At 41.2% G+C, this 26,025-nt stretch overlaps 1 protein-coding gene across 2 annotated transcripts in view; it reads left to right on the top strand.

The window, feature by feature from the left end:
• Positions 1 to 26,025, top strand: part of SI (sucrase-isomaltase) — a 293,147-nt gene that overhangs the window by 190,772 nt on the left and 76,350 nt on the right. For both annotated transcript variants that reach the window (XM_066600648.1, XM_066600657.1), the window contains exons 38-48: positions 1,893 to 2,031; positions 4,867 to 5,000; positions 5,452 to 5,486; positions 7,828 to 7,944; positions 9,728 to 9,876; positions 12,676 to 12,760; positions 17,688 to 17,744; positions 18,213 to 18,337; positions 19,881 to 19,969; positions 21,842 to 21,891; positions 25,694 to 25,864. In XM_066600648.1, the coding sequence (XP_066456745.1) occupies positions 1,893 to 2,031; positions 4,867 to 5,000; positions 5,452 to 5,486; positions 7,828 to 7,944; positions 9,728 to 9,876; positions 12,676 to 12,760; positions 17,688 to 17,744; positions 18,213 to 18,337; positions 19,881 to 19,969; positions 21,842 to 21,891; positions 25,694 to 25,864 (1,151 nt within the window). The remainder of the gene's footprint in view (positions 1 to 1,892; positions 2,032 to 4,866; positions 5,001 to 5,451; positions 5,487 to 7,827; positions 7,945 to 9,727; positions 9,877 to 12,675; positions 12,761 to 17,687; positions 17,745 to 18,212; positions 18,338 to 19,880; positions 19,970 to 21,841; positions 21,892 to 25,693; positions 25,865 to 26,025) is intronic.

Below are 26,025 nucleotides of genomic sequence, written 5' to 3'. Positions count from 1 at the left end.
GTTTGGCCACAGTGAAAAAACGCAAGATTTCTGCCTGGAAAGCGCTGCTTCAAAACCCATGGCACTAAGCCGGGGGGTTTGGAGCGGCTTCCCCGCATGCTTTTCCATTGCGGCCAGCGCTCCCATAGAGGAGAGCATGGCTGCAATGGAAAAAAAGAATGGACATGCTGTGGCCAGCGAACCCACGCCGCAACACCGGCTTCTGCCGACTTTGCTGTGACGCATTCGTTGTCCCGTGTGGACGAGATGTGTGCAAATGCAAAATACACTGTGCAATTCCATAAAAAACAGAACACATCTAGACCTCATTAGCCTTTTAAATCAGGGAAGGTGAGTTTTGTGCTTGTATGTGAAGAAGTTCTGTGTGTGCAAAAAGTACAGTACTATGCGCCAAAAAGCGCACAAACGTACCTCATTGACAGCGGAAATGCAGGTTCAGTTGGGGGCTTCCAGCCAGTTATAAAGTGCTGAGGTTTATATCTCATAAAGAGTATCTGGTGTTCAGTTATATTTGTTAAGGGGGTCTGGTGTTTGGTCTGTATTCATTTTGGGTGTGCTGAAGGGAGTCATATGTACTGTATGCGAATCAAATGCAGTATGTTAAAGCGCTGCGGAATAAGTTGGCGCTATACAAATAAAGATTATTATTATTATTATTATTATTATATTAGTATGTTCAGGATTTGTCCTATATTAATGGGCCGGATGGAAGGAAAACAATTTATTTTTCAATCTATACAATCTTACTGAAATCCCTTCTCAAATAATTTCAAGTATGTGTTATCAAGAGAGAAACTTAAAGTGGTTATCAGGTTACAAATTGACATTTTAAAATGAGTTAAAACAAAAGAATAAATGGTACCTATTAGTGATGAGCGAGCATACTCGCTAAGGGCAATTACTCGAGTGAGCATTGCCTTTAGCGAGTACCTGCCTGCTCGAGAGAAAAGGTTCGGGTGCCGGCGTGGGTGACAGGTGAGTTGCGGCAGTGAGCAGGGGGAGCGGGGGGGAGAAAGGGAGAGAGAGATCTCCCCTCCGTTCCTCCCCGCTCTCCCCCGCAGCTCTCTGCCCGCTGCCGCAACCTTTTCGCTTGAGCAGGCAGGTACTCGCTAAGGGCAATGCTCGCTCGAGCAATTGCCCTTAGCGAGTATGCGCACTCATCACTAATACCTATCTATCTTCATCCTAGGCAAGCCTAGTGCTGCGGCTCTGTGATTTTTCTGGTCCGCATTGATGGCGTAAGTCACATGATTACTGCCTACCAATCAGAGACTACAGCATTGCCACCTTTTCTCCTGGCATAAGTAGTCACATCCTGGTCGCCATGATGCCAGGAGTTCGAAGCGGTGACACTGTGGCCTCTGATTAGCAGGCAGCAGTCACTTGACTTTCACTGTTATCACAGACTGGAAGAATTGCGGGGATGCAGCAATGGATCGCTGAAGCTGAGGATAGGTAAGTACCAATAATTTTATTGTTTTAACTCATTTGGACCTAATTTTAAAATGTAAATTTGTAACCAGACAATCTCTTTAAAAAGAGACTCTGAGCAAAACTGATAAATACTACATTATTGACCTTTTACACTGAACAAGAACCTCAGGATTCTTGTGTACCCGAGCGAACGAGCTGGTGACGTCATCACCAGCTAGTTCACGCTCGTGCAGCCTAGTTAGACATCATTGCTTGGAATCGTGAACATCTCGTTCAGTGTTTCATACCCCTACATGAAACACTGAACAATCAGTGTTTAAATGCAGCAAGTCGATTATGTTTTTTATTCAGAAAAATGATAAACAAGTTGTACATGAATTAAGAAATAACTTGTTGCGGTACATTTGGTAAGCTGATTACAACAATGTTAAACATTTTTTGCTTTGTTTCTCCCTTAGCATTAAGTGACCGTAATCAAGGACTGATATATAAGACCATATGTATGGAGAGTCAACAATACCTACCTGATGGAACTCCTGTAAACCACTATGATGTCCACAGTTTATATGGATGGTCACACTCAAAACCATCATATGAGTAAGATTTTTAATTTTTTTTAAATCAACTTTTAATGAAATTTCATATTTTTCACACATAATACAGAAAATACAGTCGTATATAGACTAAAACTTAGCAGTAAAACATCTTATACCTCAGTAGCCTCACAGACCAAGCTCTCCTCTTATCAATGACTTATTGAACAAAGACAAACAGATAAAGACAATAAACAGAAAAGACAACGGCATAAGAGAAGGAACCAAATAAGGGCGGGGGGGGGGGGGGGTGAGGGGGAATATGGGGAGCTCTCTTATCCGCCAAAAAACATGAACCACTGTACTTTTGTTGAAGATCACAACTCACCTCGTCCAACACTCAAGGCAAGACTCCAGCCACTCAAAGATCCCTACATAACACACACCAGGGATCCCAAACAGAAATAAATTGCTCGTGCCTGCCCTTCGACCATCTAGTACGTTCTTTGAGATTGTATAATTGGTCAACCCTATCTACCCATTGATCCAGTGTGGGGGTAGATTTTTAGAGCCACTGGCATGGTATAAGTGCTTTTACAGCATCTAGAAGGAAGGCAACCAATGTGAGTGAGAATTTAAAGAATATTTAAACTTGTGTATAAAGAACTATTTACCGGATAGGTGCCAAATATTAGATTAGTGGAGGTCCAACCTTTAAAATAAGCCACATGACCATGGCAACAAGAAGTTTGAATGTGATGATAATTGAATATGAGAGCTATTATTTCATTGCACCCTCACCTAGCTAACATTTACAGTTGAGAGATGATAAATGGTTGCAGCCAGAATAGCCCTTCAATGCAATATTTATCCGAATCAAAGTTGCTATTCAGGTACTATGGTAACAGGTTTCATGGCACAGATAAAAGTTAATATTTGAATTACTTTGGCCAGAGCAACCCATACATCTCCACCACAGTGGCTGAATGGGAAATATAAAATTAATTTTCCCCATAGACGTATGATAAAATACATGGACAAATAGAGTCCAGCAAAGCAGGTGTTTCTGATTCTCAATTTGGGTCAGGAGGGATGTTGTCTCTCCTTAAGAAGAGCACCCAAATAGTGTGTGGAGATACCTAGGGGGTGAGAGGGTCGATGGATGGCATTGTCTCTCCCCAAGGAAAGCACCCAGAAGGGGTATGAAAAGACACAAGCGCTCCTCTGGGTAATTTATGCAAATAAGGAAGATAGAACAATAGCTCTGCAGCGCCACCTATAAGATGGCAGCATTCATTCAAATCAATGTCAAACCCTTTATACGGGTCTTTATAACAATGATTAGGAATAGGAAACCAAGCCAGAAGACCATACACAGTTCAGGGTTTTTGCCCCTTATGAGTGTGCAGTACGTTTCTGCCTAAGCTGGTGCGAGGCCTGTAATGGTGGTCAAGAGGGGTGTAGTCTATCCTTAAGGAGAGCACCCAAAAAGTGTGTGGAGATACCTAGGGGGTGAGTAGGTTGAGGGGTGGCATCGTCTCTTCCCAAGGAGAGCACCAAGAAGGGGTGTAAACAGACACCTGAAAAGTGAGTGAGAAGATTTATATGGCTATGCGTGCTCCTCTGGGCAATTTATGCAAATAAGGAAGATGGAGCAATAGCTCGATGGCAGCATTCCTTCAAATCAATGTCAAACCCTTTATACAGGTCTTTATAACAATGATTAGGAATAGGAAAGCAATTCTCAATAACACGTAGAAATAATCTGAAATTGCTGGACAAGTTCTACTTTTTTTTTTAAAAAAGGAACATTTATTAGGCAAATTTTACAATACAGGAGAAAACTGAGACATGCACAACCAAGTAAGGGCAAGTGAAACAAACTTGCCGTAAAAGCAATGCAGCATGTTAAAGATATTCTTATAAATTTCCGGAGTACAAAAGCCTGTTTCAATTTTATAGAAATCAAAGAAAAATAAATGATTCTCAATCTGGTGGCGGATAGCAAAAACAGAGAAAAAAAATGAGAAACCACACACACACAACACAATTTTTAGAGTAAAGGTCGCTTTACTCAGGATGACTGTCAGGCACATAAGCACCAATAGCTGTCTCACGGGCTACTGCCCGAGTATTGCTCCTGTACACCTGCAATGATTGCCCCGTGAAAAGTACTGTTAAGAAGCAAGAACTCCAAATATCAGGAGCACCAGCACACCTGTACATAACTAGAAGCTAATCAGATGTGGACAAGTTCTACCTTTACCGTAAAAAACAAAAAGTTAAATCTCCTTTTTTGGTACAATTTGCTACTGCGAAAAAGTCACAGAATTATTATTTATTAAATGATAATTTGTCAGTAATTTCGTTGAACAATACAGTTGAACCTTCTACAGCCTGAAATAGATTCACTGATTGGCGGGGAACTCTTTTTTGGTAGCACTCTTCTGCATTATAGCACATCTTCTGCTGCTCCCTAGAGGGAGAAGTAACAATAAGGTCCCCATATGTAAGCTATAATATGTATCTTACAGGTCTCTTGGTATGAAGTTCCATCAAAATCATCCATCCTGGTCCACATGCAGGCATACACCCCTGTTACATGATCTTTTCAGAGATACTGACTAGGTGATAAAATTATATGATAGACTATGTGACTTCACAGAACCACAAATCACTCCCTACCTTCCCTGTGGCATTTAGTGGGACTGTTTTGTGAATGCAATTAAAGTTATGACTGACACAGTTTGTTAGGATATCACAGGATTGTAATTTAAAGAGGTCTGTCATTATAGCAGATTTATATTAGGAATGTAATTTTCAATTTTAAAATAGTTTAGATCATGTACATTCCAAACACATAGGGTATGTATACAATAATAAAATCACTTTTTTTCAGTGCTCTTCGCAACATAACTAAAGAACGTGGAATAGTCATCTCTCGCTCCACATATCCAACTTCTGGACAATGGGTTGGGCACTGGCTCGGAGATAACACTGCTGCTTGGAATCAAATGGATAAATCTATTATTGGTAACTATCATGTTCTTATTATATTTCATATACATGTAATAAATGCACATCCTGAGGGAGACCTCTAAGGTCTACATGACAGCATTTGCAAACTTCTGTATTTACTATACAGTGGCCGCTCATGATATAGTATTAATTTTCTTCTTGAATGATCATTGATCCCCCCTTATTTATGTGGGCAATATAACTAGTTTTGTACTTTGCCTACATTAGAGACAACCTCTTTCAAAAAGCAACCATGAGTCCCACTCTCAACATCTTTGCTAAATAGCTGATTTTGCCAGGAAGTTGTGGCTAAGCAGGCATTTCCACTGCAGTAGCTCTTGCAATGCAAATCTACAAAAAGCGAGGAAAAAAGTGCAGAAAATAATGCACTGCCATTCATCATCGCAGAGTTTATTTGTAAATACAGTGAAATATTGTATGTATTTACCTTTATTTTGTTTTTTAGGCATGTTGGACTTCAGTCTTTTTGGTATTTCATATGTAAGTAATTTATAGTCATTTCTTAAATGTTATGCATGTAGTTACAGTATTAAGATAGATTTGCTTGTAAGTAGTGTTACTCATCAGAATCAGCCAGGTAGTAAAATCACCTCAATTTTAGGAAAATCAAATCATTGAATCAGGTGAATCCAACCTGTTTTTTTTGCGAAAATGATGGGAAAATCAAAATTACCATATTGCCTACTACAGGCGTCAGTGTGCAGCCAATCATCAGCCAGGGTGCTGCATGTAGTTACAGTATAAGATACATTTGCTTATAAGTAGTGTTATTCATCATGACCAGCCAGGTGGTAAAATCGCCCCAATCTAATATAAATAAGCCTACAGGCTTTTTCCTACACCACACTTCAACCCTTTGTCGGACCTTTGGTGGATCATTTTGGTGTCATTAGATTAGAGACATCATCACAGGCGCCATAAAATCCTAAAATTGGAGATTGGTACAGCGACTGACCTGTGAGGGCAGCCCAAACTTCCTATGTTAAGTCTATGGGCGCGTGCCTGAGGACAGTGAACCGTTGCTAAGCAAGCGCGAGTGGGCAGTACTGAAGCAAAGCGGCTGATACTGAATGACAGTGGCTGGTGCTGATGGAAAGCGGTCGCTACTGAAGGGCAGCAGGCGGTGTTATAAGACAGTGGGGCAGCACTGAAACACAGCAGGACAGAGCAGAAGAGACAGCAGGGTGACGCAGAAGAGACAGGGGGAGGTGAAAAAACAGCAGCAAGCACTGAAGGGGAGCAGGCAGCACTGAGGGAAAGCAGGTGGCGCAAAGGGGACAAAGGGCAGTGCAGAAGGGACAGAGGGTGGTGCAGAAGGGAGAGCGGGTGGCACAGAAGGGGCAGCAGGCAGCGCTGAAGGAGAGCGGGCAGTGCATAAGGGACAGTGGGCAGCACTGAAGGAAAGCAGGTGGTCCAGAAGGAACAGCGGGCGGCATAGAAGGGACAGCGGGCGGCACTGAAGGAGAGAGGGTGGTGCAGAAGAGACCATCAGTGGTGCAGAAGGGGCAGCAGGGAGGTCTGAAGGAGAGCAGGTTGTGTTACACTGGAGCGAGCGATTCTGAAGGGACAGCAGGTGGTGCTGAAGGAGAGCGGGTGGCGCTGAAGGAGAGTGGGTGGTGTTGAAGAGACAGCAAGGTGGTGTTGAAGGAGAGCGGGTGGTGCTGAAGGGACAGCGGATGGCACTGAAGGAGAGGGGTGGTGCTGAAGGGAGAGCAGGGTGGTGCTGAAGGGACAGCGGGTGGCGCTGAAGGAGAGTAGGCAGTGCTATACTGGAGCGAGCACTGCTGAAGGCACAGCGGGCAATGCTGAAGGAACAGCGGGCAGCGCAGAAGGAGAGCAGGTGGTGCTACACTGGAGTGAGTGGTGCTGAGGAGACAGCAAGTGGCACTGAAATAGAGCGGGTAGTGCTACACTGGAGCAAGTGGTGCTGAAGGGACAGCAGGTGATGCTGAAGGGACAGCGGGTGACGCTGAAGGAGAGAGGTGGTGCTTCATGGGAGTGAGCAGTGCTGAAGAGGAGCATGCAATGGCTGTGATTGGTTAATCCTTTCAAGGAAGCGCTGGATAACTAATCACAGCCCTTGTGTCATGGAAGTGGCATTTATGAATGGGCTGAGCTACCACTCATAAATCCCACTCAATCATGGGTCCTGAGTTCAGAGGCAGCTTCCGGGACAAAAGCATGGAAGGGGGCGTGGTGGCATAAGCCATCATTAGCTGACACACCCCATCTGGGCCACAAATCACAGCCAGAAACACAACCTTTTTAAGAGCAGCACAAAACATCAAGATATTATCTCAACTCCTCTGCGAGGATAGACACGTTTTTGGGGCTGCGGCACCCCTTCCTTAGTATTTGTTGGGGATACACCTGGTGGCGCCAGGATGTGTGGTTATTTTGGTTCTCTTCTCTGCTGCTACTGATGTTGTTTTTAACAGATAAGTTGAACCATTACCCTGATGTCTTGTACTTCTCTTAAAATGTTGTGCCTGTACACATTTTTTTAATCTATTGATAAAACAGTATCGCAGTTTATAGTCTACTGCTTCTGGTACATGTATATTTTGTAGGTATTGAATTGAAATATTGCACTAGCTGTTACTTAATGAACTATAGCTTGGCCCTGATTCTGATTAACAGTTGCCTTTTCCCATAAGGCTGCCCAGAACATGGGCTACCTGTGCCTAATGGGACATCTGGTTCTGTAGCTCTATATAAATTTTTGTTTTGTATACCTTTTTATTTTTTAAATTAATGCTACACAATAACTTCAACAAAACCATTTCTTATACACTTTTAATATGTTACTGTGTTTATTTAGACTGGAGCAGACATTTGTGGATTTTTTCAAGACACCACATATGAATTATGTGCCCGATGGATGCAACTTGGAGCATTTTACCCATTTGCAAGAAATCATAATGGAATTGGATGGAGGGTAAATTATTATACAACTGTTACTTAGTTTTTTTTAATCTTTGGTCAAATAATGTCAGCTGTCATAGATATGCTGTATGTTGCTATGCATTCATTTGTTTCAGTGTGATGGTAAGCTTTCTTTCTTTTCTAGTTGCTATGTACTGCATATATAAGTTATCCACAGATATACTATGGAATTCTATAACAAGTAAAACATGGAAATTATTTAAATGTTTAAAGCTTAAATCTACCTTTGGAGTTAGGGCTTAGTCACACGGGCACATCGGCGCCCGTGTTACTGCAGAGAGAGGACGGCCGCACTTCAGGACGGACGTCTCTCTGTAGCGCCGGCAGAAAGAACATGTGACCGGCTTCATTGCTGGTCATGTGTTCTTTCTTCAGCGTTGCTGGGAGTCATCCGTCTTGAAGTACGGCCGTCTTCTTCCTGCAGTAAGGGCTCAGTCACACGGGCGCATCGGCGCCCGTGTACGGGTGCCAATGCGCCCGTGTGACTAAGCCCTCACATTTCTTAAGTACTATTAAATTACCTCAACAGTCCTGTACTATTTTAACAAACTGCCTTGTTGTTTCAATTAACTAATGTGGAATAAACTTTTCACTGATTTGACTCCTAATTAAAATGTAACTTTTAATAATAACTTCTAAAAACATGTACAGAGAGGTAACAAATATGTATTTTGGTTAAAACACCATAGACTTCCAATTTCTCAAACGGCCCATGGATGGCGCTTATAGAGTAAATACTTGTTTTTCACTAATGTAAGTGTTTCGTGCTTTTTTATGTGCTCATAATATGTCCTAGGGGCCAAACTAAGAAAATGGAACGGATACAGTTCTGTCCAACAAACAACTCAGCTTGTCTACTGTATCTAGCAGTACAGGCACAGTTAGGGCCAAACATTTAGTTTGGTGCTATCCGACAGGCAAAAGGTAGTCCTCTTAGTCTGGATAAATCCAGTTGTTCATATAGACATACCCCAGCCCTAATACACATTGATTAACTCAAATAAAGTTGTAGCATAGATAGATTTAGTGTTGTCGATGGCTCAATAGTTGGAGAGTAGGTACACTTGATGTTAATAGTAGCTCGATACACTTGATGTACTAAACGGCTCAACGTGTTTCTGTCGCAAATTGCGACTTCATCAGGATCCCTAAGAAACGGGGACTGTAGATTAGATCCCTAATGAAAAATATTTGAGCGTGTATAACAGTATCAATGATTAAGTAATGGTTCCAATAACATACACGGGTAAACAATTCCCTGTGCTCAGACCTTGTATATACTGGTCCTATCTTCCCTCAAAAACAGGGGAAAAAAGAGAGAACCAGAAATACTCTAAATATTAGTGTGATTGGGACAATGCCTATAAGTGCTAGGGTAGAAAGTTTAGCTGTACGGCATGGATACCTATCCCCTATGCTCCAATAATCAGCCAAACTGGTCCTATAGCCTTCTCCTATCTCAAGAAGAATCTATATGTTAGTTAGGAGCTGGAGAATTAACCCCATTAGCAATCAATGGATACTGCCCAGTCTAAGTTCCTAGATAGTTTGGAACTAGCTTAACCAGATAGATGCTCAGAGGAAGATTTACTGATGAAGGAACCAAAAAAAGGCAAAATGAAATGAAGCCCTAGCAGAGTCTCCAGCCTTGAAGGTAGGCTGGAGGCATATGACTAATGTGGAATAAGCCATTCATAATAATAAGGGCATCGTTGTATAAACCATTTGGATCAACAGCAGGACTTGCATTATTATACATAGTATTTTCATTTCAGAAACAAGATCCAGTGAGCTGGAATGCCACCTTTGAAGCTTTATCAAGGGATGTTCTGAATATCAGATATACTCTTTTGCCTTACTTATACACACTGCTGTATGAAGCACATACTACAGGTTCCACTGTGGTGAGACCACTACTGCATGAGTAAGCAACTTCATTTTCAGTAACTTATCGACATGTCTACATCTTGTATGCCATACGTTTGGAAATTCTATATAAGGTCTGAAAAAAGCTTAAATTAATCATATTAGTTAATGTCCAATCAAATATGGAATCAAATCATGTTCATCAACTTTGGTTGAATGAGGTAAAAATATTCAGAGAGAACTTGTAATTTCCATTATCCAACAGTAGCTAAAAACTAGGCTAAAAGGGTATTTTCATCTAAGACCGAGAGATGCAGGTCCCACCTCTGAAATCCTCACCTACTGTATATCTATTTCTGACCTCCAGCCCAGCCAAGTGGGGTGATCGGGAGCTACGAGCTGCACTATGCTGTTTCTGTTACTCCCACAGAAGTGAATGAGAGTTAAGAAAACTGCATATCACAGCCCACTTGTCTGCTTTCATAACAGCCAACTACCCCTTCAGCTACCGTGTTCAAGCAGGCAGGGGCTGTGCGGCCGGAGCTGCATAAAGGTGCAGGTCTTGTGGATATGTCATGAAAGTTTCAGATGGAAATACCTCTTTAAGTAAAGAAACTATTAATCATATTGCCCATGCTGGAATGTGGTTGGGAAAGTATATAAAGGTATTTACACAATTCTTTATATTTGCACCATTTACTTATGATTGCTTAATATAGCATTATTGTCAATATTAATTGTTCTTCGGTTTGCATAATAGACATTTAACGTGTTACTTTACTGTGTGTTCTCTATGCATTACATGTTTATGCATTCAGATTCAAAGTTACTGAAAATGTTAATTTCTTTTAAATCATCAACCTTAAAGACTTTCTTACCTTCAAATTTGCAAACAAAGGGCTAATTTACATGGAACAATTATTGTTCAGGTGATTGTTGGCTGGTACGAAACTGAATGATAATCGTTTAGTGGAAAAACAGCCAAGGATCAAATGATGAAGGATAATTCCTTCAGTTATTGGTCATTGTTCATCATATGCATGCTTAAAAACTGGTGATTGAATCAGCCTATATAATTAGTCAGTCATACATCTATGAACAACTGCCTATTTACTCTGAATTGAGGTGTGCTCTACCTCCATTCAGTGAGCGATTATCGCTGCTGTGTGAAAGCACATGAACAATAATTTTTTGGATGAATGTTGGATCCTGAAGTGTCTATCATTTATTCTGTGTAAAATGACCCTTAGGCATAATTCACATAAGCATTTTTACATGGTTGATATAACTGCGATAAAAAATTTGCAACCATCTGAAGCATTGGTTTCCAATGTATTCAGTCAGATGACTGATTTTTAGCCACATAAAAACGTCACGCTGGGAATAATAGGACATCAGCGAATGAAAATGGTTACCAATTTTATACGCAGCCGAAAAAAATAGGTATTACCCTATCTTTTGCCGAGATACACTGGAAGCTCCCATAGGCTTCTATGGGAGCTGAAAAAAAGGGAGGGGGAGGGAGTTTAGCAGTGTCCAGAACTACAAAATGATTACAGCTGGCTCTATTTAACTATTATAAATTATTCCAAGGATTTTGGCCGATCGAGGGATTTTCACGCTACAGCGAATATTTTTACACTGCAGCCACCCGCGTGAATGGATGAGAAAACACGGCTGAAGCTCGGGGCTATTCTTCATTCACGCAATCCATAATAATAATAATAGTTTTTAATTCAAAATATTATTTACAATATATAATGCATTGGTCCATACATCCCTTCTCAGTTTGCCTAAAGTGGTAACAGCACGTGTCAACACTAGCCCCATACATGCCTGATCAGGGAAGAAATTAGAAACTCTTCTTAATAGTTTCAATCGATATACATGCAAGAATCAAGCTATAGTCTCAGACACTCTCACTCAAACTGGCAGCTGCTGTGATTCAAAATTCAGGCTCCTTCTGCCATGTGGAAGCTGATCAGTTGAAAGGAGGGGCCCTGGGTGGCGTTTGGGCCCTCCATTAGTTTCTGGGATATAGGCTTAACTTTGGCTTGCGGCGCTTCCGGAATGCTAGCAGGTACTGCCAGAGGTGGAGAGAGACTTCTTTCCTTCCATGGAGTGGGTTTGGGCATTACAACTCAGATTCTGGAAATTGGGCCCGGTTTGGCAATGTAGGTCCTGTCACAGGCCTGTAGAAGGAGAGCAAAGGGCTTGCAACATGTAATGAATGCTGGGCCTGCCATTTTTCTGCAAATGTATTTTACCAAAAATAAGACAGGAAAGAAAGAACACTTTCAAGCTGGTAATGGACCTGCAACATGTGATCTCCCTGGAAGGTCCTTAAACATGTAAATTTTTCACTTCTTGCACTGTCACTGCAAAATTTATCTCTGCAACTAAAGTATCTCTGCAGGCAAAAAAGTTAAATAAACAGAATTACTAACATAATTACTAAACTTTTCCATAGAAATGTAGTACTACATATTTTAAAGAAAAACTATATTTAAAGTATTATTAATATGGTAAATTTAAAGGTATAGTAACTGTCTCTAAATACTCTAAAGTTTAAAAAGAATTTAATCACTGGCAAATATAAATCCTTGAGATTTTGTGCCGATGTGTTTCTGTCATACATTTCTCAGTTTTCGTTCTTTTTTTTTATAAAGTTGGATTTCCCCATGGAAGTTGTCATCTTCAATTTCAATTCTCCATAATAAAAAGACCTACCTAGTTAGGGAATGATCTATGTCCCTTTTCAATATCTGCAAAATTTCTAATGATAATTATTATATTTTGTTTTTTTTGTAGTAAAATACATGATAATCACATCTGTTTGCCCTTTGTATGTTTTAAGATTCATTGAAGATAAGACAACCTGGGATATTTATGAACAATTCCTGTGGGGAGCAGCATTCATGATTAGCCCTGTACTCAGGGAGGTAAGTAAAATGTAAATTACAATGTTTAATTAAAAAAAAAAAAACAGAATTCAGCCATTTTATCTCTGATCCTTTATCATCTATGCATTTGAATTTAATATCTCCTGGAGAGTCAGCTTTACTATTATGGTCCTTCCTGAGCTTTAAAGGGAGCTAGTCATCAATATTAAGTACCATAAACTACGTTTTCTTGTCCGTGTCAGTAAAGGACAAGGCTGACCATTAGAGATAAGCGAGCACGCTCGTCCAAGCAAATGCGGGGGGGGGGGGGGAGGGGGTTATTCCTTTTATTGGATCATGCATCTTTGGGGCCAGACTGGATGAGATTACCATTAGTGGTTAAAGCTCTCACATTCCACTGTACAATTCCAGTCATGCAAGATGTACGCACAAGAAAAGACCTCAGTTTTGCTCCTTTCGTCGCTTCAGCTCAGAGACCTCTGATAACAAGAAATCACTGTGGGACCAAAAGTGAAGACCCTCCTTTAAATCTCATCCCTCCTGCGATCCCTGGCCACAGCTTTCGAAATCCTCCTCTACTCAGACCACTGCATCCTGGGTGGGAGGGAAACTTTTCCTATTCATGGAAACCTGGCTCACTCACATTTTAGACACCTGATTTCAGGAGGTAATTTTCTTGGGCTACACCATAGAATTTTCTACCCACTCTCCAGATCACTTCTTCAGCTCCATAATTCCATCAAGTCTTCTTCAAAGGCCAACACTTTGGCTGATGCGTTACACGCATTATCCTCTCATGGCATAGTAGTTCCTGTCCCTCCCTTAGAATGCTTCAAGGGGTTGTCTTTCAATCTTTTTGTGGTATCCCAGAAGAATGGCAATATCAGACCCATTTTGGATTTGAAGAAGTTGAATTAGTATGTCAAAGTTCGACACTTCCACATAGAGTGGCTGAGATCCATCATTGTGTCCATGTAATGGGGGAATTTATTTCATCCATGAACATCAAGGTTGCTTATCTTTTGCCATACAGTCAGAGCACTACCAGTTCATGGCCCTTCGATTCAAGTTGGCCTTCGCCCCCTTGAATCTTCACAAAGGTTCTGGCATCAGCGATGATTTTCCTCAACTTCGAAGAAGTTAGTGACCATTCCCTGCCTCAATGACATCTAGGCGAAGGCTCAAGACAACCTGAAGAGTCTCTACATCACGTTAGACAGTCTGTCCCAGTTTGGATGGATCATCAACCACCCCAAGTCCTTCCTCTCACTGTCGCAGTGTTTGGACTTCCTGGGTCTCTCCTTTGACATGATATGTGCCCATGTCCTACTGCCCTCACAGAAACTGCATCTTCTTTAGGTGCAGGTGTGTTCCCTGTAAATTCAGAAGTCCATGACCATTTGTCACTGCATGAGAGTGCTGGAACTGATAGTCTCCTCCTTTGAGGTGATTCTATTCAGTCAATTTCATGCTCAACCTCTTCAGTGGCCCATTCTCTCTTGGTGGGACAAGAGGGGTGCTCTTTTCTGACTCTACACTGTCCGGTATTCACTACCGATGCCAGCCTCCTTGGCTGGTGGGGTACACTTCAGAAACTCACAAGCAAGGCACTTGGACCAGGAGGGAAGCTAGCTTCCCGATAAACATGTTGGAAGTGTGGTCCATTCTGCTGTCACTCCAACACTTTCCACAGGTCTCCCAGTTTGCCTCCAAATGAACAATGTGACGACCAATGCAAACATAAATCATCAGAGAGGAACTTGCAGCATGGCATTCATGTCAGAAGCAGCAAAGATCCTGCAATAAGCTGAAGATCCCCTTCCAGTGCTCTCGGTGGTCCATATGCCTGGTGTGGACAACTGAAGAGCTGATTTCCTGAGCAGGGAGACAGTGGACCCAGGAGAGAGAGAGCTACATCCCAACATGTTTCAAGTACATTACCAAAGATGGGGTTGCCCAGATGAATATCTGATGGCATCAAGATTCAATCACAAGCTTCAAACCTTTCTGTCCAGGAACTAACACGTTTTTTCTTAGTGTTCGCCTCCTCGTGGCAGTAGCTATACCCATCGTCTTCAGCTGTGTCCCATATTGAACGTAACAAGAAAGAGATTTTACACTAAGTACAAATATACATTTATGGTGCCTATTGTTTAGGTGCCGTGGAGTCCAGGGAGTTGTGTTTTATACTCACTCAGCCTCCTGTTCCTAAAAAGTTCCCCGACAAAGTCAGCACATGCACAGCCAGCCTCGTAACTCTTCTAAGCTCTATGGGAGTGTATGTGCGCAGCCTTCTGAAAAGATGCGTGCGTGCGTGCGTGCTGATTTTCCCAAGGCCACTGTAGGGACAAGGAACAAGGTAAATATGAAACACAGTCTCCAGGCTCTACCTAAACTATATGCACAATAACTTAGTTTATAGTGCTTATAGTTAATGACATGTTCCTTTTAAAATCTGCAATAATTTATCAACATGTTCACTGGGTTCTCCGATCTCTTTTCTCCTCGTGGCTCTTTCAGTTAATGTGAGTGCTCTTCCATTGTCATGCCTCCTTCACTATACTATTTTGTATAGTGAGACAAGTACACAGAGAGAAAAATAAGGAAGGTCTACCTTTACTGTGCAGGAAGTGTCGATATCTTTGAGGAATAAGTTTCTGGCAACAATGTACATAGATCTTTTCTTTTATATTTCCTTTTATCTATAGTCCTTTCAGGTACCAGGGCTTGGGTGCAACGGGTAGTTCTGCACAGCTCTTACAGCAACACCCCTTATGTCAAAGACAGGAATAAAAAAAAACTATTAAAACACAGGTTACACATGCAGTGCCAGCCTTAGGCTGGGTCCAGTGGAATGTTTGCAGTGGGCATTCCGCTGCAAACAAGACATGGAAAGCCTGCCTTCATGTCCGCACACTTTGCTATGGGTTTTGAAGAGGGTTTTATCACGAATTCCTGTGCAGAATTTAGCTCCTCATTGAGAGGGGTTGAATTCTGCAGTGGAGAGGATGATAAAATTGACTTGCAGCACCGAATTCAATTCAGTTAATTTTCGCACGTGTTTTGTACGGGTTATTATTTCCATAGCTTGTGGATGAGATTTTAAAAATCTCATCCACTTTGCTGCTACTGTAAATGCCGCCCAATTTCTGTGTGGAGGGTCCACACAGAAATTCCACAGCAATCCCGCTCCATGTGAAGCCACCTTAGAGGTTTGCAATTTGTGTGGTTGCACAGGTCATAACAACTGTCACTTTCAATGGCCACTTGCCCCACTGTACTGAGCACCAGAGATTGCATCCCAATTGCACAGTTAGCGCTCAAATGTATAGAAAGGCAACTGTGCAGACTATATCAATTGTTTATTAATTGGGCACTGTCCTATACATTATGCTAAAAGAAGAGGAATGTCCATAAAAGCTTTTATATAGGGTACTGACTAGAGATGAGCGAGCGTACTCGAAAAAGCACTACTCGCTCGAGTAATTGGCTTTATCCGAGTATCGCTGTGCTCGTCCCTGAAGATTCGGGTGCCGCTGCGGCTGACAGGTGAGTCGCAGCGGGGAGCAGGGGAGAGCGGGCGGGAGAGAAGGAGAGAAAGATCTTACCTCCGTTCCTCCCCGCTCTCCCTTGCAGCTCCCCGCTCCGTGCCGGCACCCGAATCTTCAGGGACGAGCACAGCGATACTCGGATAAAGCAAATTACTCGAGCGAGTAGTGCTTTTCCGAGTACGCTCGCTCATCTCTAGTACTGACCAATCTTGTTTGCAGGAATGTCTCTCAACAAGCATAACACTTTTATTCTAAACATGTTATACACTATTTCTCTAATTACTAGAAGTCTATATAAGCTAAAATTCCATTTTGAAAATATTACAACGTTTAAGTTACAATAAAATCTTAAAAAACCTTTTGAATACTTTTTCACTATTGCCCATTTATACTCACCATACCCTACACAATTACATTGTCATTATACATTGTCATTATACAGGTGTACAGTTTATGCACATGAAAGTACAAAAGCATAAAAATATGGAAATGGCATTGGGCTTCCATAGTTCCATAGAATTAACATAAGATCTGGTTCTTATGATCATAAGGGTGCGGGCAGACAAGCGTAGGCGTATTTACGTTCGCACAAGTGCAACGTATAATCGCCCGAGCGATCGTTTTTCACCGATCACGACCAGAGCTAGAAAGCGTATTTTCGTTTGTTCCTACTTTGCAAATGGTCTTTTCGGCCATCGAATATGCGTTGGCGTGTATTTCGGTCGCATATGTTCCGTTTTTTTTCGAATTGCCGTTTTTACGTGCTGTAAAATCGCCCATGTGAACGAATACATTCGAAATTATTGCCTCAGATGGTCACGTATATACGTTTGGTCGCAAAAACGCGCCATTTATGCGCTCGTCTGCCCGCACCCTAATACATATGCTAAAACGCACCCGTAGTACAGAAACTTTTAGGTGGCCGTCCACTTTAGATAAGTGCTGCTCAAGTAGCAGGTTTCTCAATAGATGGAATAGGGGGTCCCACAGCCGGATTGCTAAATATTCATTGAAGATATGAAGAATTACATAGATGGGAATCAATGTAATACAGCAACATGATGGATCCTCGGGAGTGACAGCTGCTTTAGCCTCTAGATAATTGAGGCTGATCCAAACAAAGGGCGCTTCTCTATTATCTCCATATTTCGTAAAGAGTCATTTGGAAACGGGCTCCTAGAGGGGACAACGCCTTTTAATATAAATTAGTAAATTTACCTGTAGCACTATAAAAAATTGAGATATCTCTGCACTTTATGCCAAACAGTAAACTTGGCTTTGCTACAGTACTCTGTACATTTATTAAGAACATTTATTGGCTTGTAAATGATGATGTCTTACTGCGAGAATATAATAACTAAGGTAAATGCCATTGCCCACACTTCCTAATCTCTCTCATGCATTTTTAATTGCAGAACGCAAGAACTGTGGATGTCTATTTTCCAAACACAGTTTGGTATGATTATCACACAGTAAGTATAGTAGCATTTGCATATCTATTGATTAATGAAATTTAAGGGGATTCATGAAAAAATATGGCTGCTTTGTTCTAGAAACAGAGCAACTCATGGGTTATAGCTAATGCAGCTTTGCTCTATACAAGTGAATGATGTTGAGATGCTATACCAGACATAGCTGATGTACATCTCATAATTACATTTATTTTTTATTAAAATGTTAATTTTTTATACTGTGAACATATTTAGTATAAATGGGATTAAAAACTATATTTTTACAGTTAACCTTATGTCCAAGCAGTATAGAATACTGCCTTATATCTCATAACTGATGCAGGATCATACATTGGCATTATATCTGATACTAACTACGGTAGAACAAGGTTAATTATTCAAACTCTGGTCTTAAAGGAGTCTCTTGATTTGTTTATATTATTTTGTCAGTTTTTGTTCCTGATTAAAAATTGCACTATGTTTCTTAAGGGTGTTAAAGTAGAAAACCCCGGTAGCAAGAAAACTCTGCCAGCACCACTAGAACAAATTAACCTTCATGTGAGAGGTGGCTACATCTTACCACAACAAGCTCCTGCTTTCAATACAAATCAAAGGTAAAAATGGGCAGTATGTAGTTAAATTAATATATAATTACTATAATATATAATTAAATGTGTATTTGTTAGTATACTAATCTAAGAAGGTACAGTACAGAAATAACACTGTGATTTCTATACCTGTAGTCTTGGATTAGCATTTCGAACAAGCAAAAGAGTTGCATATGTTAAGATGTGCCTACATTGAGAAAAAAATCAAACTTGAAGGGGTGTTGCCATCTTGGCCAAACATGGCTGTGATGGGAATACTGCACTGTGTCAGTTGGTTGAAAGTATGGAAACAGCTGAGCATGCCTGGGCTATGCAGTTTCTGTATCTCCCATGGTAGTAAATGGTAGTTACTGAAACAGCATAGCACACTAGGTTGAGCCAGGGGCATAACTATAGGGGATGCAGAGAATGCGGTTGCACTTGGGCCCTGGAACCTGAGGCTTTTCTTTCCCCGAATAGGGAGTCCAGTACTATGACTAAAGCGTTATAGTTGAGGGTCCTGTTACAGATTTTGCATTAGGGCCCAGAAGCTTCAAGTTACATCTCTGGGTTGAGCTGTTTACTTAACTCAGGGGTCGCAGAAACAGCATAGCTCACTCAGCTATGCTGTTTGTATAACTCCCATTAACTTCAATGGAAGTCACGAAAACAGTGTACCAAAGTATTGGTATTGCTCCTCCCAACTACCCCCAGCCATTGCATACAACCATTGCAGAGGCAGCAGGGGCCAGAACAAGTGTATGTCTCAGAAGTGGGATGTGCATTGATTAAATTTTCATGGTATATGAAAGATGGGAAAATTCTTTAATTTTATCTGTTCATTTTATGAGATTATGCAGTGTGCACTCTTTATGTTGTACCACACCAATTCGTAGAAATGTAACATTATAATCATATCGCTAAGGAATTATACTACGACAGACTGGCTACACAATGATGTTATGGCTGTTTAAGTATATAACCAGTCTTGCAGTAACCTAAATGATATTTATTGACTCCCAACCCTATCATACTGGTAAGCATCTCAAACATTCATTAGGAATTTCAAATTTTTAACACCAGTTTATTGATGCTAACTAGAGATGAGCGAGCGTACTCGGAAAAGAACTACTCGCTCGAGTAATTTGCTTTATCCGAGTATCGCTGTGCTCGTCCCTGAAGATTCGGCTGCCGCTGCGGCTGACAGGTGAGTCGCAGCGGGGAGCAGGGGAGAGCGGGCGGGAGAGAGGGAGAGAAAGATCTTACCTCCATTCCTCCCCGCTCTCCCCTGCAGCTCCCCGCTCCGTGCCGACACCCGAATCTTCAGGGACGAGCACAGCGATACTCGGATAAAGCAAATTACTCGAGCGAGTAGTGCTTTTCCGAGTACGCTCGCCCATCTCTAATGCTAACGTAACAGTTTTAATGCAAGATGTAAAACTGTCTTTTACATTAATAAATAATTCTATTGTTTAATTGAAGTGATCATACTGAGGGATAAATCACATTTTATGCACAATAGTTAAAATAGTTATAATAAACATACATTTTAACATATTTTTTTTTTCAGTCGTTTGAATCCGCTTAAACTTCTTATTGCTTTGGATGCCCAAGAAAATGCCCACGGAAATCTTTTCTGGGATAATGGTATAGGCATTGGTGAGTAATTGCATATTAAAATTTTAGGTAAGAAGGAAAGTGCTATGCCTCATACTATTTAACGGTGAACACCCACTGGCAATATGATATCCTTGCGATGCGATAGTGAGTGAAAACGCATGGTAATAAAAGCAATGATTTTCAATGGTTTCATTCTCATTAGCGATGTTTTCACTGTAACCTCGCATTGCAAAGAAGAATCTGTGATATCGCCCATTGTTTTCAATGGGGCCAGCGGCGACAGTGCTAACATCATTGAACACATAGGGAGTACATTGCGCTCCCCTGACACAGCTGTGACAGCTGTCACAGCTATGGCAGGGGATCCCGCGGGGATGAAGGAATGCTCTGTCACATCTGTGGCAGAGGTCCGCGATGCCATCCCATTGCTTTCAATGGGACAGCGCTACTGCAGCCTCATTGAAAGCAATGGAATGAAGGCTACCATCACGGCAATGATTTTTAGGGAAGGGCTAGAAATATAAGCCCTTTCCTGAAAATCATGGCTAGCTGTAAAAAAAAATAAAAATTAACTCACCTAGAAGAGCCGTCTGTCTCTTCTCTCCAACCCCAGCAGTCTTTTTCTGTGTTTTGAAGGCCGGGGATTAAAAAATCCTTGTCTCTGGAAAGCACTGCCTCTGATTGGCCACAGCGCTCAGCAATCAGAGGCAGCACTCCACGGGGAAGAAGGAATCCCCTGCCATAGCTGTCACAGCTGTGTCAGGGGAGCGCAATGCACTCCCTATGTTTTCAATTGGGCTAGCACAGCTGCCGCTGGTCCCATTAAAAACAATGGGTGATATCGCAGATTCTTCTTTGCGATGCAAGGTTACAGTGAAAACATCGCTAATGACAATGCAACCTTTGAAAAACATTGGTTTCATTATCATGCGTTTTCACTCACTCTCGCATTGCAAAGATATTGTATCACCAGTGAGTGTTCACCCTAAAAGGGGTATTCCCAGGATTGACTCTTATCTCATCGATGGGGGTCCTGAGAATGGGGTCCCATTTCTCTTTCTCCTCACTGCAGGCTCATAGCACCCCTGTAGTGATGTAGAGATTAACTGGAGCAGCAGCTGAACATAAGTAGTGCCACTCCATTCATTTTAATAGAGCTGACAGAAATTGCTGAGTACAAGCACTCAGCAAACTCCAGCAGTCCCATTGAAGATAAATGTATTGGCACTGTGCATGCTCGACTGCTGCTCCATTCAAGCTCCTCCATGCTGTTAGGGTGCAAAAAGTGAGAAGGAAAGGGAGGGGGGCATAAGATTCTCGTTCTCAGGATCGGTAGGGTTCTCAGTAGTGAAACCCCCACCAATCAGACATTTATAAGCTATTATATGCATAGGTAATAAAAGTCAATCTTGGAATAACCCCTTTATGCAGAAATTGTTACCCCTATTGTACATAACATGTGAAGAGCCTGTACAGGATATGTTATTTGTATATTATACTTATTTTTAGTCATACAATGTATGAATTTTTACATACATTCCCAAACCCTAGCCCTCTCAAAAAGCACACAATGGGTCCGTATTCAGTCAGTAAAAATATGGGCTGAATAAGGACAGAAAATATGGCTCTGTGAATGGACCTTATGTGTGGTTTCACACACAGGATTTGGGGGACTTTTGTATTAAAAAAAAGGAAAACTAATAGGAATAAAGCAAGGTTGTCCATGCTGCTGGATCAATTCCAGCTTTAACTAAAAAAACTGCATGAAAAATTATCTTCAAAACCTGTGTGTGAAACCACCAGTAAGATTTCTGTACAATGTTCCAGCACCTACGATTTATTTGCTTGACTCTGCACATGAATTCATCATGCCTGGAATAAAGGATTAATTCTACTTTGTTTTATTTTTAGATTCAATTCAATATCTGTTCTATACTATGTATGAATTCAATGCTACTTCTGTAAGTATATGTGAAATTCCACATTGTTGTTGTTTATTTGTTCAGCCACCTCCGACTCTTCGTGACCTTGTGGACAAGCCCTGTCTACAGCGCCCTGCTGGCTGTTACCACCCCCAACTCAACCAAGGTCCATAACATCACCTGAAGGATATCATCTATCCATCTTGCCCTTGGTCGGCCCCTTTTCTTTTTGCCTTCTACTTTCCCCAACATCAGCATCTTCTGAAAGGTATCCTGTCTTCTCATTATGTGGCCAAAGTACTTTAGTTTTGACTTTAATATCATTCTCTCCAGTGAGCAGTCTGGCTTTATTTCCTGGAGTATGGACTGGTATGATCTTCTTGCGGTCCAAGGCACTCAGCATTTTCCTCCAACACTACAGTTCAAAAGCATCTATTTTCCTTTGCTCAGCCTTCCTTGTGGTCCAGCTCTCACATCCATAGGTTGCTATGGGAAATACCATTGCTTTAACTATGCGGACCTACGCTGTCAGTGTGATGTCTCTGCTCCTAACTATCTTATTGAGATTGGTCATTGCTCTCCTCCTAAGAAGTAAACGTCTTCTGACTTCCTGGCTGCAGTCTGCGTCTGCAGTAATTTTGTGCCTAGAAATATGAAGTCTGTCACTGCCTTGACTCCAGCCTTGGATTCATCAAGCCCCTCTCATCGCATGATGTGTTCTGCATAGAAGTTGAATAGGTAGGGTGAGAGTATACACCCTTGCCGTACTCTGTTCCCAATCTTAAACCAATGTGCTGTTCCATGGTCTGTTGTTACCATTGCTACTTGGTCACTATACAGATTCCTCAGGAGGCATACAAGGTGACTTGGTATCCCCATATCACCAAGAACTTGCCACAATTTATTATGATCCACACAGTCAAAGGCTTTAGAATAATCAATAAAACAGAAACAGATGATTCTCTGAAATTCCCTGCCTGCCTCCATTATCCAGCAGATATTGGCAATTTGGTCTCTAGTTCCTCTGCCTTTTCTGAACCCAGCTTGTACATCTGACAACTCTCGCTCAATGCATTGCTGGAGTCTACCGTGCAGGATCTTGAGCATTGCCTTACTGGCATGTGAGATAAGGGCCACTGTGCGATAGTTAGAGCATCTTTAGTGTTTCCCTTTTTTGGTATGGGGATATAAGTTGATTTTTTCCAATCTGATGGCCATTCTTGTATTTTCCATAGTTGCTGGCATATGGCATGCATTACCTTGACAGCATCATCTTTCAAGATTTTAAACAGTTCAACTGGGATACCGTTGTCTCCTGCTGCCTTATTGGCAATGTTTCTTAAGGCCCATTCAACCTCACTCCTCCGAATATCTTGTTCTAATTCACTCACCACACCGTCATAGCTATCCCTGATATTACTATCCTTCCTATACAGATCTTCCGTATATTCTCGCCACCTTCTCTTGATCTCTTCCACTTCTGTTAGATCCTTGCCATCTTTGTTTTTGATAATGCCCATTTTTGCCTAAAATTTACCTCCTATGTTTCTAATTTTCTGGAAGAGGTCTTTCGTCCTTCCTATTCTATTGTCTTTTTATACTTCCATGCATTATTTGTTTAGAAATAGTTCCTTATCCCTTCTGGCTTTCCTTTTGCTTTCCTTCTTTCTTGGCCTACTTCCATTGTCTCAGCAGACAACCATCTTGCCTTCTTGGTTTTCTTTTTCTTTGGGACGTTCTTTGTTGCTGCCCCCTGAACAATGTTGCAAACTACTGGCCAAGTCTCTTCTGAGACCCCATCTGTTAAATCTAGTCCCCTAAATCTATTCCTCACCTCCACTGCATATTTATTAGGAATATGGGCTTAGACACACGGGCGCACTAGGTGACAGCATAGAAATATATATATGTATATAATAGAAATATATCCATATATAACTCAGTCTACATGAAGTGGCATATAAACTGTTGCAGTCATATAAGAAATAATTAGCAATATATATTTCTATCAAATATAGTAACTTCTTCACTGCGTGATGCTTATGATGAATTGAGAGAAAATCATAATAAATGCAATTCATGTTTGATTAACCACTTTGTATCACAATTCTGAAGTAAGTTTGAAAATAAAACAAATGACAATCAAGTCTCAACATTTTTAGGATCCCTCCTCACATTATAGTGTGTTTAGATGAAACGATTATGGTTTACAAAATTGTTCAGATGAACAACAGTGAATGATAATCGTTCAGTTTAAATGTGAGTCAACGACTGAATCGTGAGGTTCTTGTTCGTTGTTCTGTATCAGGCGCTGTAAAACTCAGCGTCGGCTCGTTCACTTGTCGGGCAGTTTAAACACTGATCGTTCAGTATTTTACATAGGAATATGAAACACTGAATGATAAGTGAGTGAGAACTGCACGATTCTTAACAGGAATCGTGTAGCCAAAACAAGCTCCCCAAGCACGAACAAGCTGGTGATGATGTCGAGAATCGTAAGATTTTTGTTCTGTCTAAAAGGGCTATTATTCCTACCCCAAATAATAAAGTGTACTTTACCTTATGTGAAGAATACATATCCTATTATGTGTAGTTTTGTACAGACAATGGGCAAGACAGAATTATGAATGCAGATGTGAAATTTAACCTGCTGTATCAGGAGAAGAAAAATAACATCTTATATTTGTAGTTACCTATTTTAGATTATAAATTAGGTTATAGATATTAATTGGGTCAAACTGAGTAGACTGGAAGAATAGGCTACTGCCATCAGTCAATTACCTCTATGGAATGGTCCATGAACATATGCCTCAGGAATTTGTAACTGTATGTCTGTATTAGCTATCAAAGTGCTAGTGATTACTTGTCCGTGAGTCCGTGTGTGACTTTTTGAGTCACCTGCTCCACCCCTGATCACATGATGGTGATGTAATCACAGGTCCTAAGGCATAAAACATGCAGAGCCTGACAGTAGCCATATGCTGACAGCACCTGTGATGATTCACAATTCACAAAGAGTGGCAGCATCATTGGTGTATTTCAATAAAAATCAGCTTTTGTTGCTCCATGCTCATAAAACATAAGGACAACGTTTCTTTGTGAATTCTGAGCACCTGTGATGATGTCACTGTCATGTAATCAGTTATCGGCTCTTAGCTTCACCCCTGATCACATAATGGTGACGTCATCACAGGTGCTGCTTCACTTTAATAAAAGACTTGCAGAGCTGGACAGCAGCTGTGTGCTGACAAGACCTGGGATGATGTCACCATCATGTGATCACTCACTGGCTCTTTGCTCTGCCCCTTATTACATGATGGTGACCTCATAACAGATCCTAAAGCAGCAGAGACAGATGATAAATGTATGCAGCAAAGCTGTGTGTGGTATGTGTATCTCAACACTAATGTAGCAGAGCTATGTGTGTCTGTGACACGTGCATGAATCAGAGCTATGTGTGGTGTGCGTGACATGCATGTAGCAGAGCTGTGTGTGTGACACTCATGTAGCAGAGCTGTGTGTGTGACGCACATGTAGCAGAGCTGTGTGTGTGACGCACATGTAGCAGAGCTGTGTGTGTGACGCACATGTAGCAGAGCTGTGTGTTGTGTGTGTGCCATGCTTCTAGCAGAGCTGTGTGGTAAGTGGCACATTGTGCCAGCAGTAACACTGCTACTGTAAGTTGCTAAGAATTACTAGTTATAATCTATAGGCACGTTAGATGTATAAATAAGGCGTGAACCTGACTTACAATAAAGAATAAAGATCAGAAATCCATCTTGATTTATCTGGTATGTAGTTGCTAGTACATTTATGTTTACTTCCTTATTTCTTGTTTTAGAGTTCTATAACCTTGACAGTCAAACAGGGTAACTACCTAGACCCAAATCATCTAATATTTGATGAAATTAAAATTCTTGGACTATTAAAGGCCAGTACAGCCTTCATTGTGAGAAAAGACGGTGTGATTCAAAGTTCTTCCCATACAGCTATTTATGATGCAGACACTAAGGTAATAATTACAAATACGTTAAATATTAATACATTGCATGAATTCATTATGTTATCTGTTAGCATGGTGATATGGGTCACCTGATAATGCCATACTTATAGTGAGTTAACTTATATTTACCTAGAAAAGTTTCATTTTCATCTTTTTGGTCTGCTATTATT

Source organism: Eleutherodactylus coqui, chromosome 1 (assembly GCF_035609145.1).
Source record: "Eleutherodactylus coqui strain aEleCoq1 chromosome 1, aEleCoq1.hap1, whole genome shotgun sequence".
NCBI lineage: Eukaryota > Metazoa > Chordata > Amphibia > Anura > Eleutherodactylidae > Eleutherodactylus > Eleutherodactylus coqui.
This window is presented reverse-complemented; position numbering and strand designations above follow the sequence as displayed.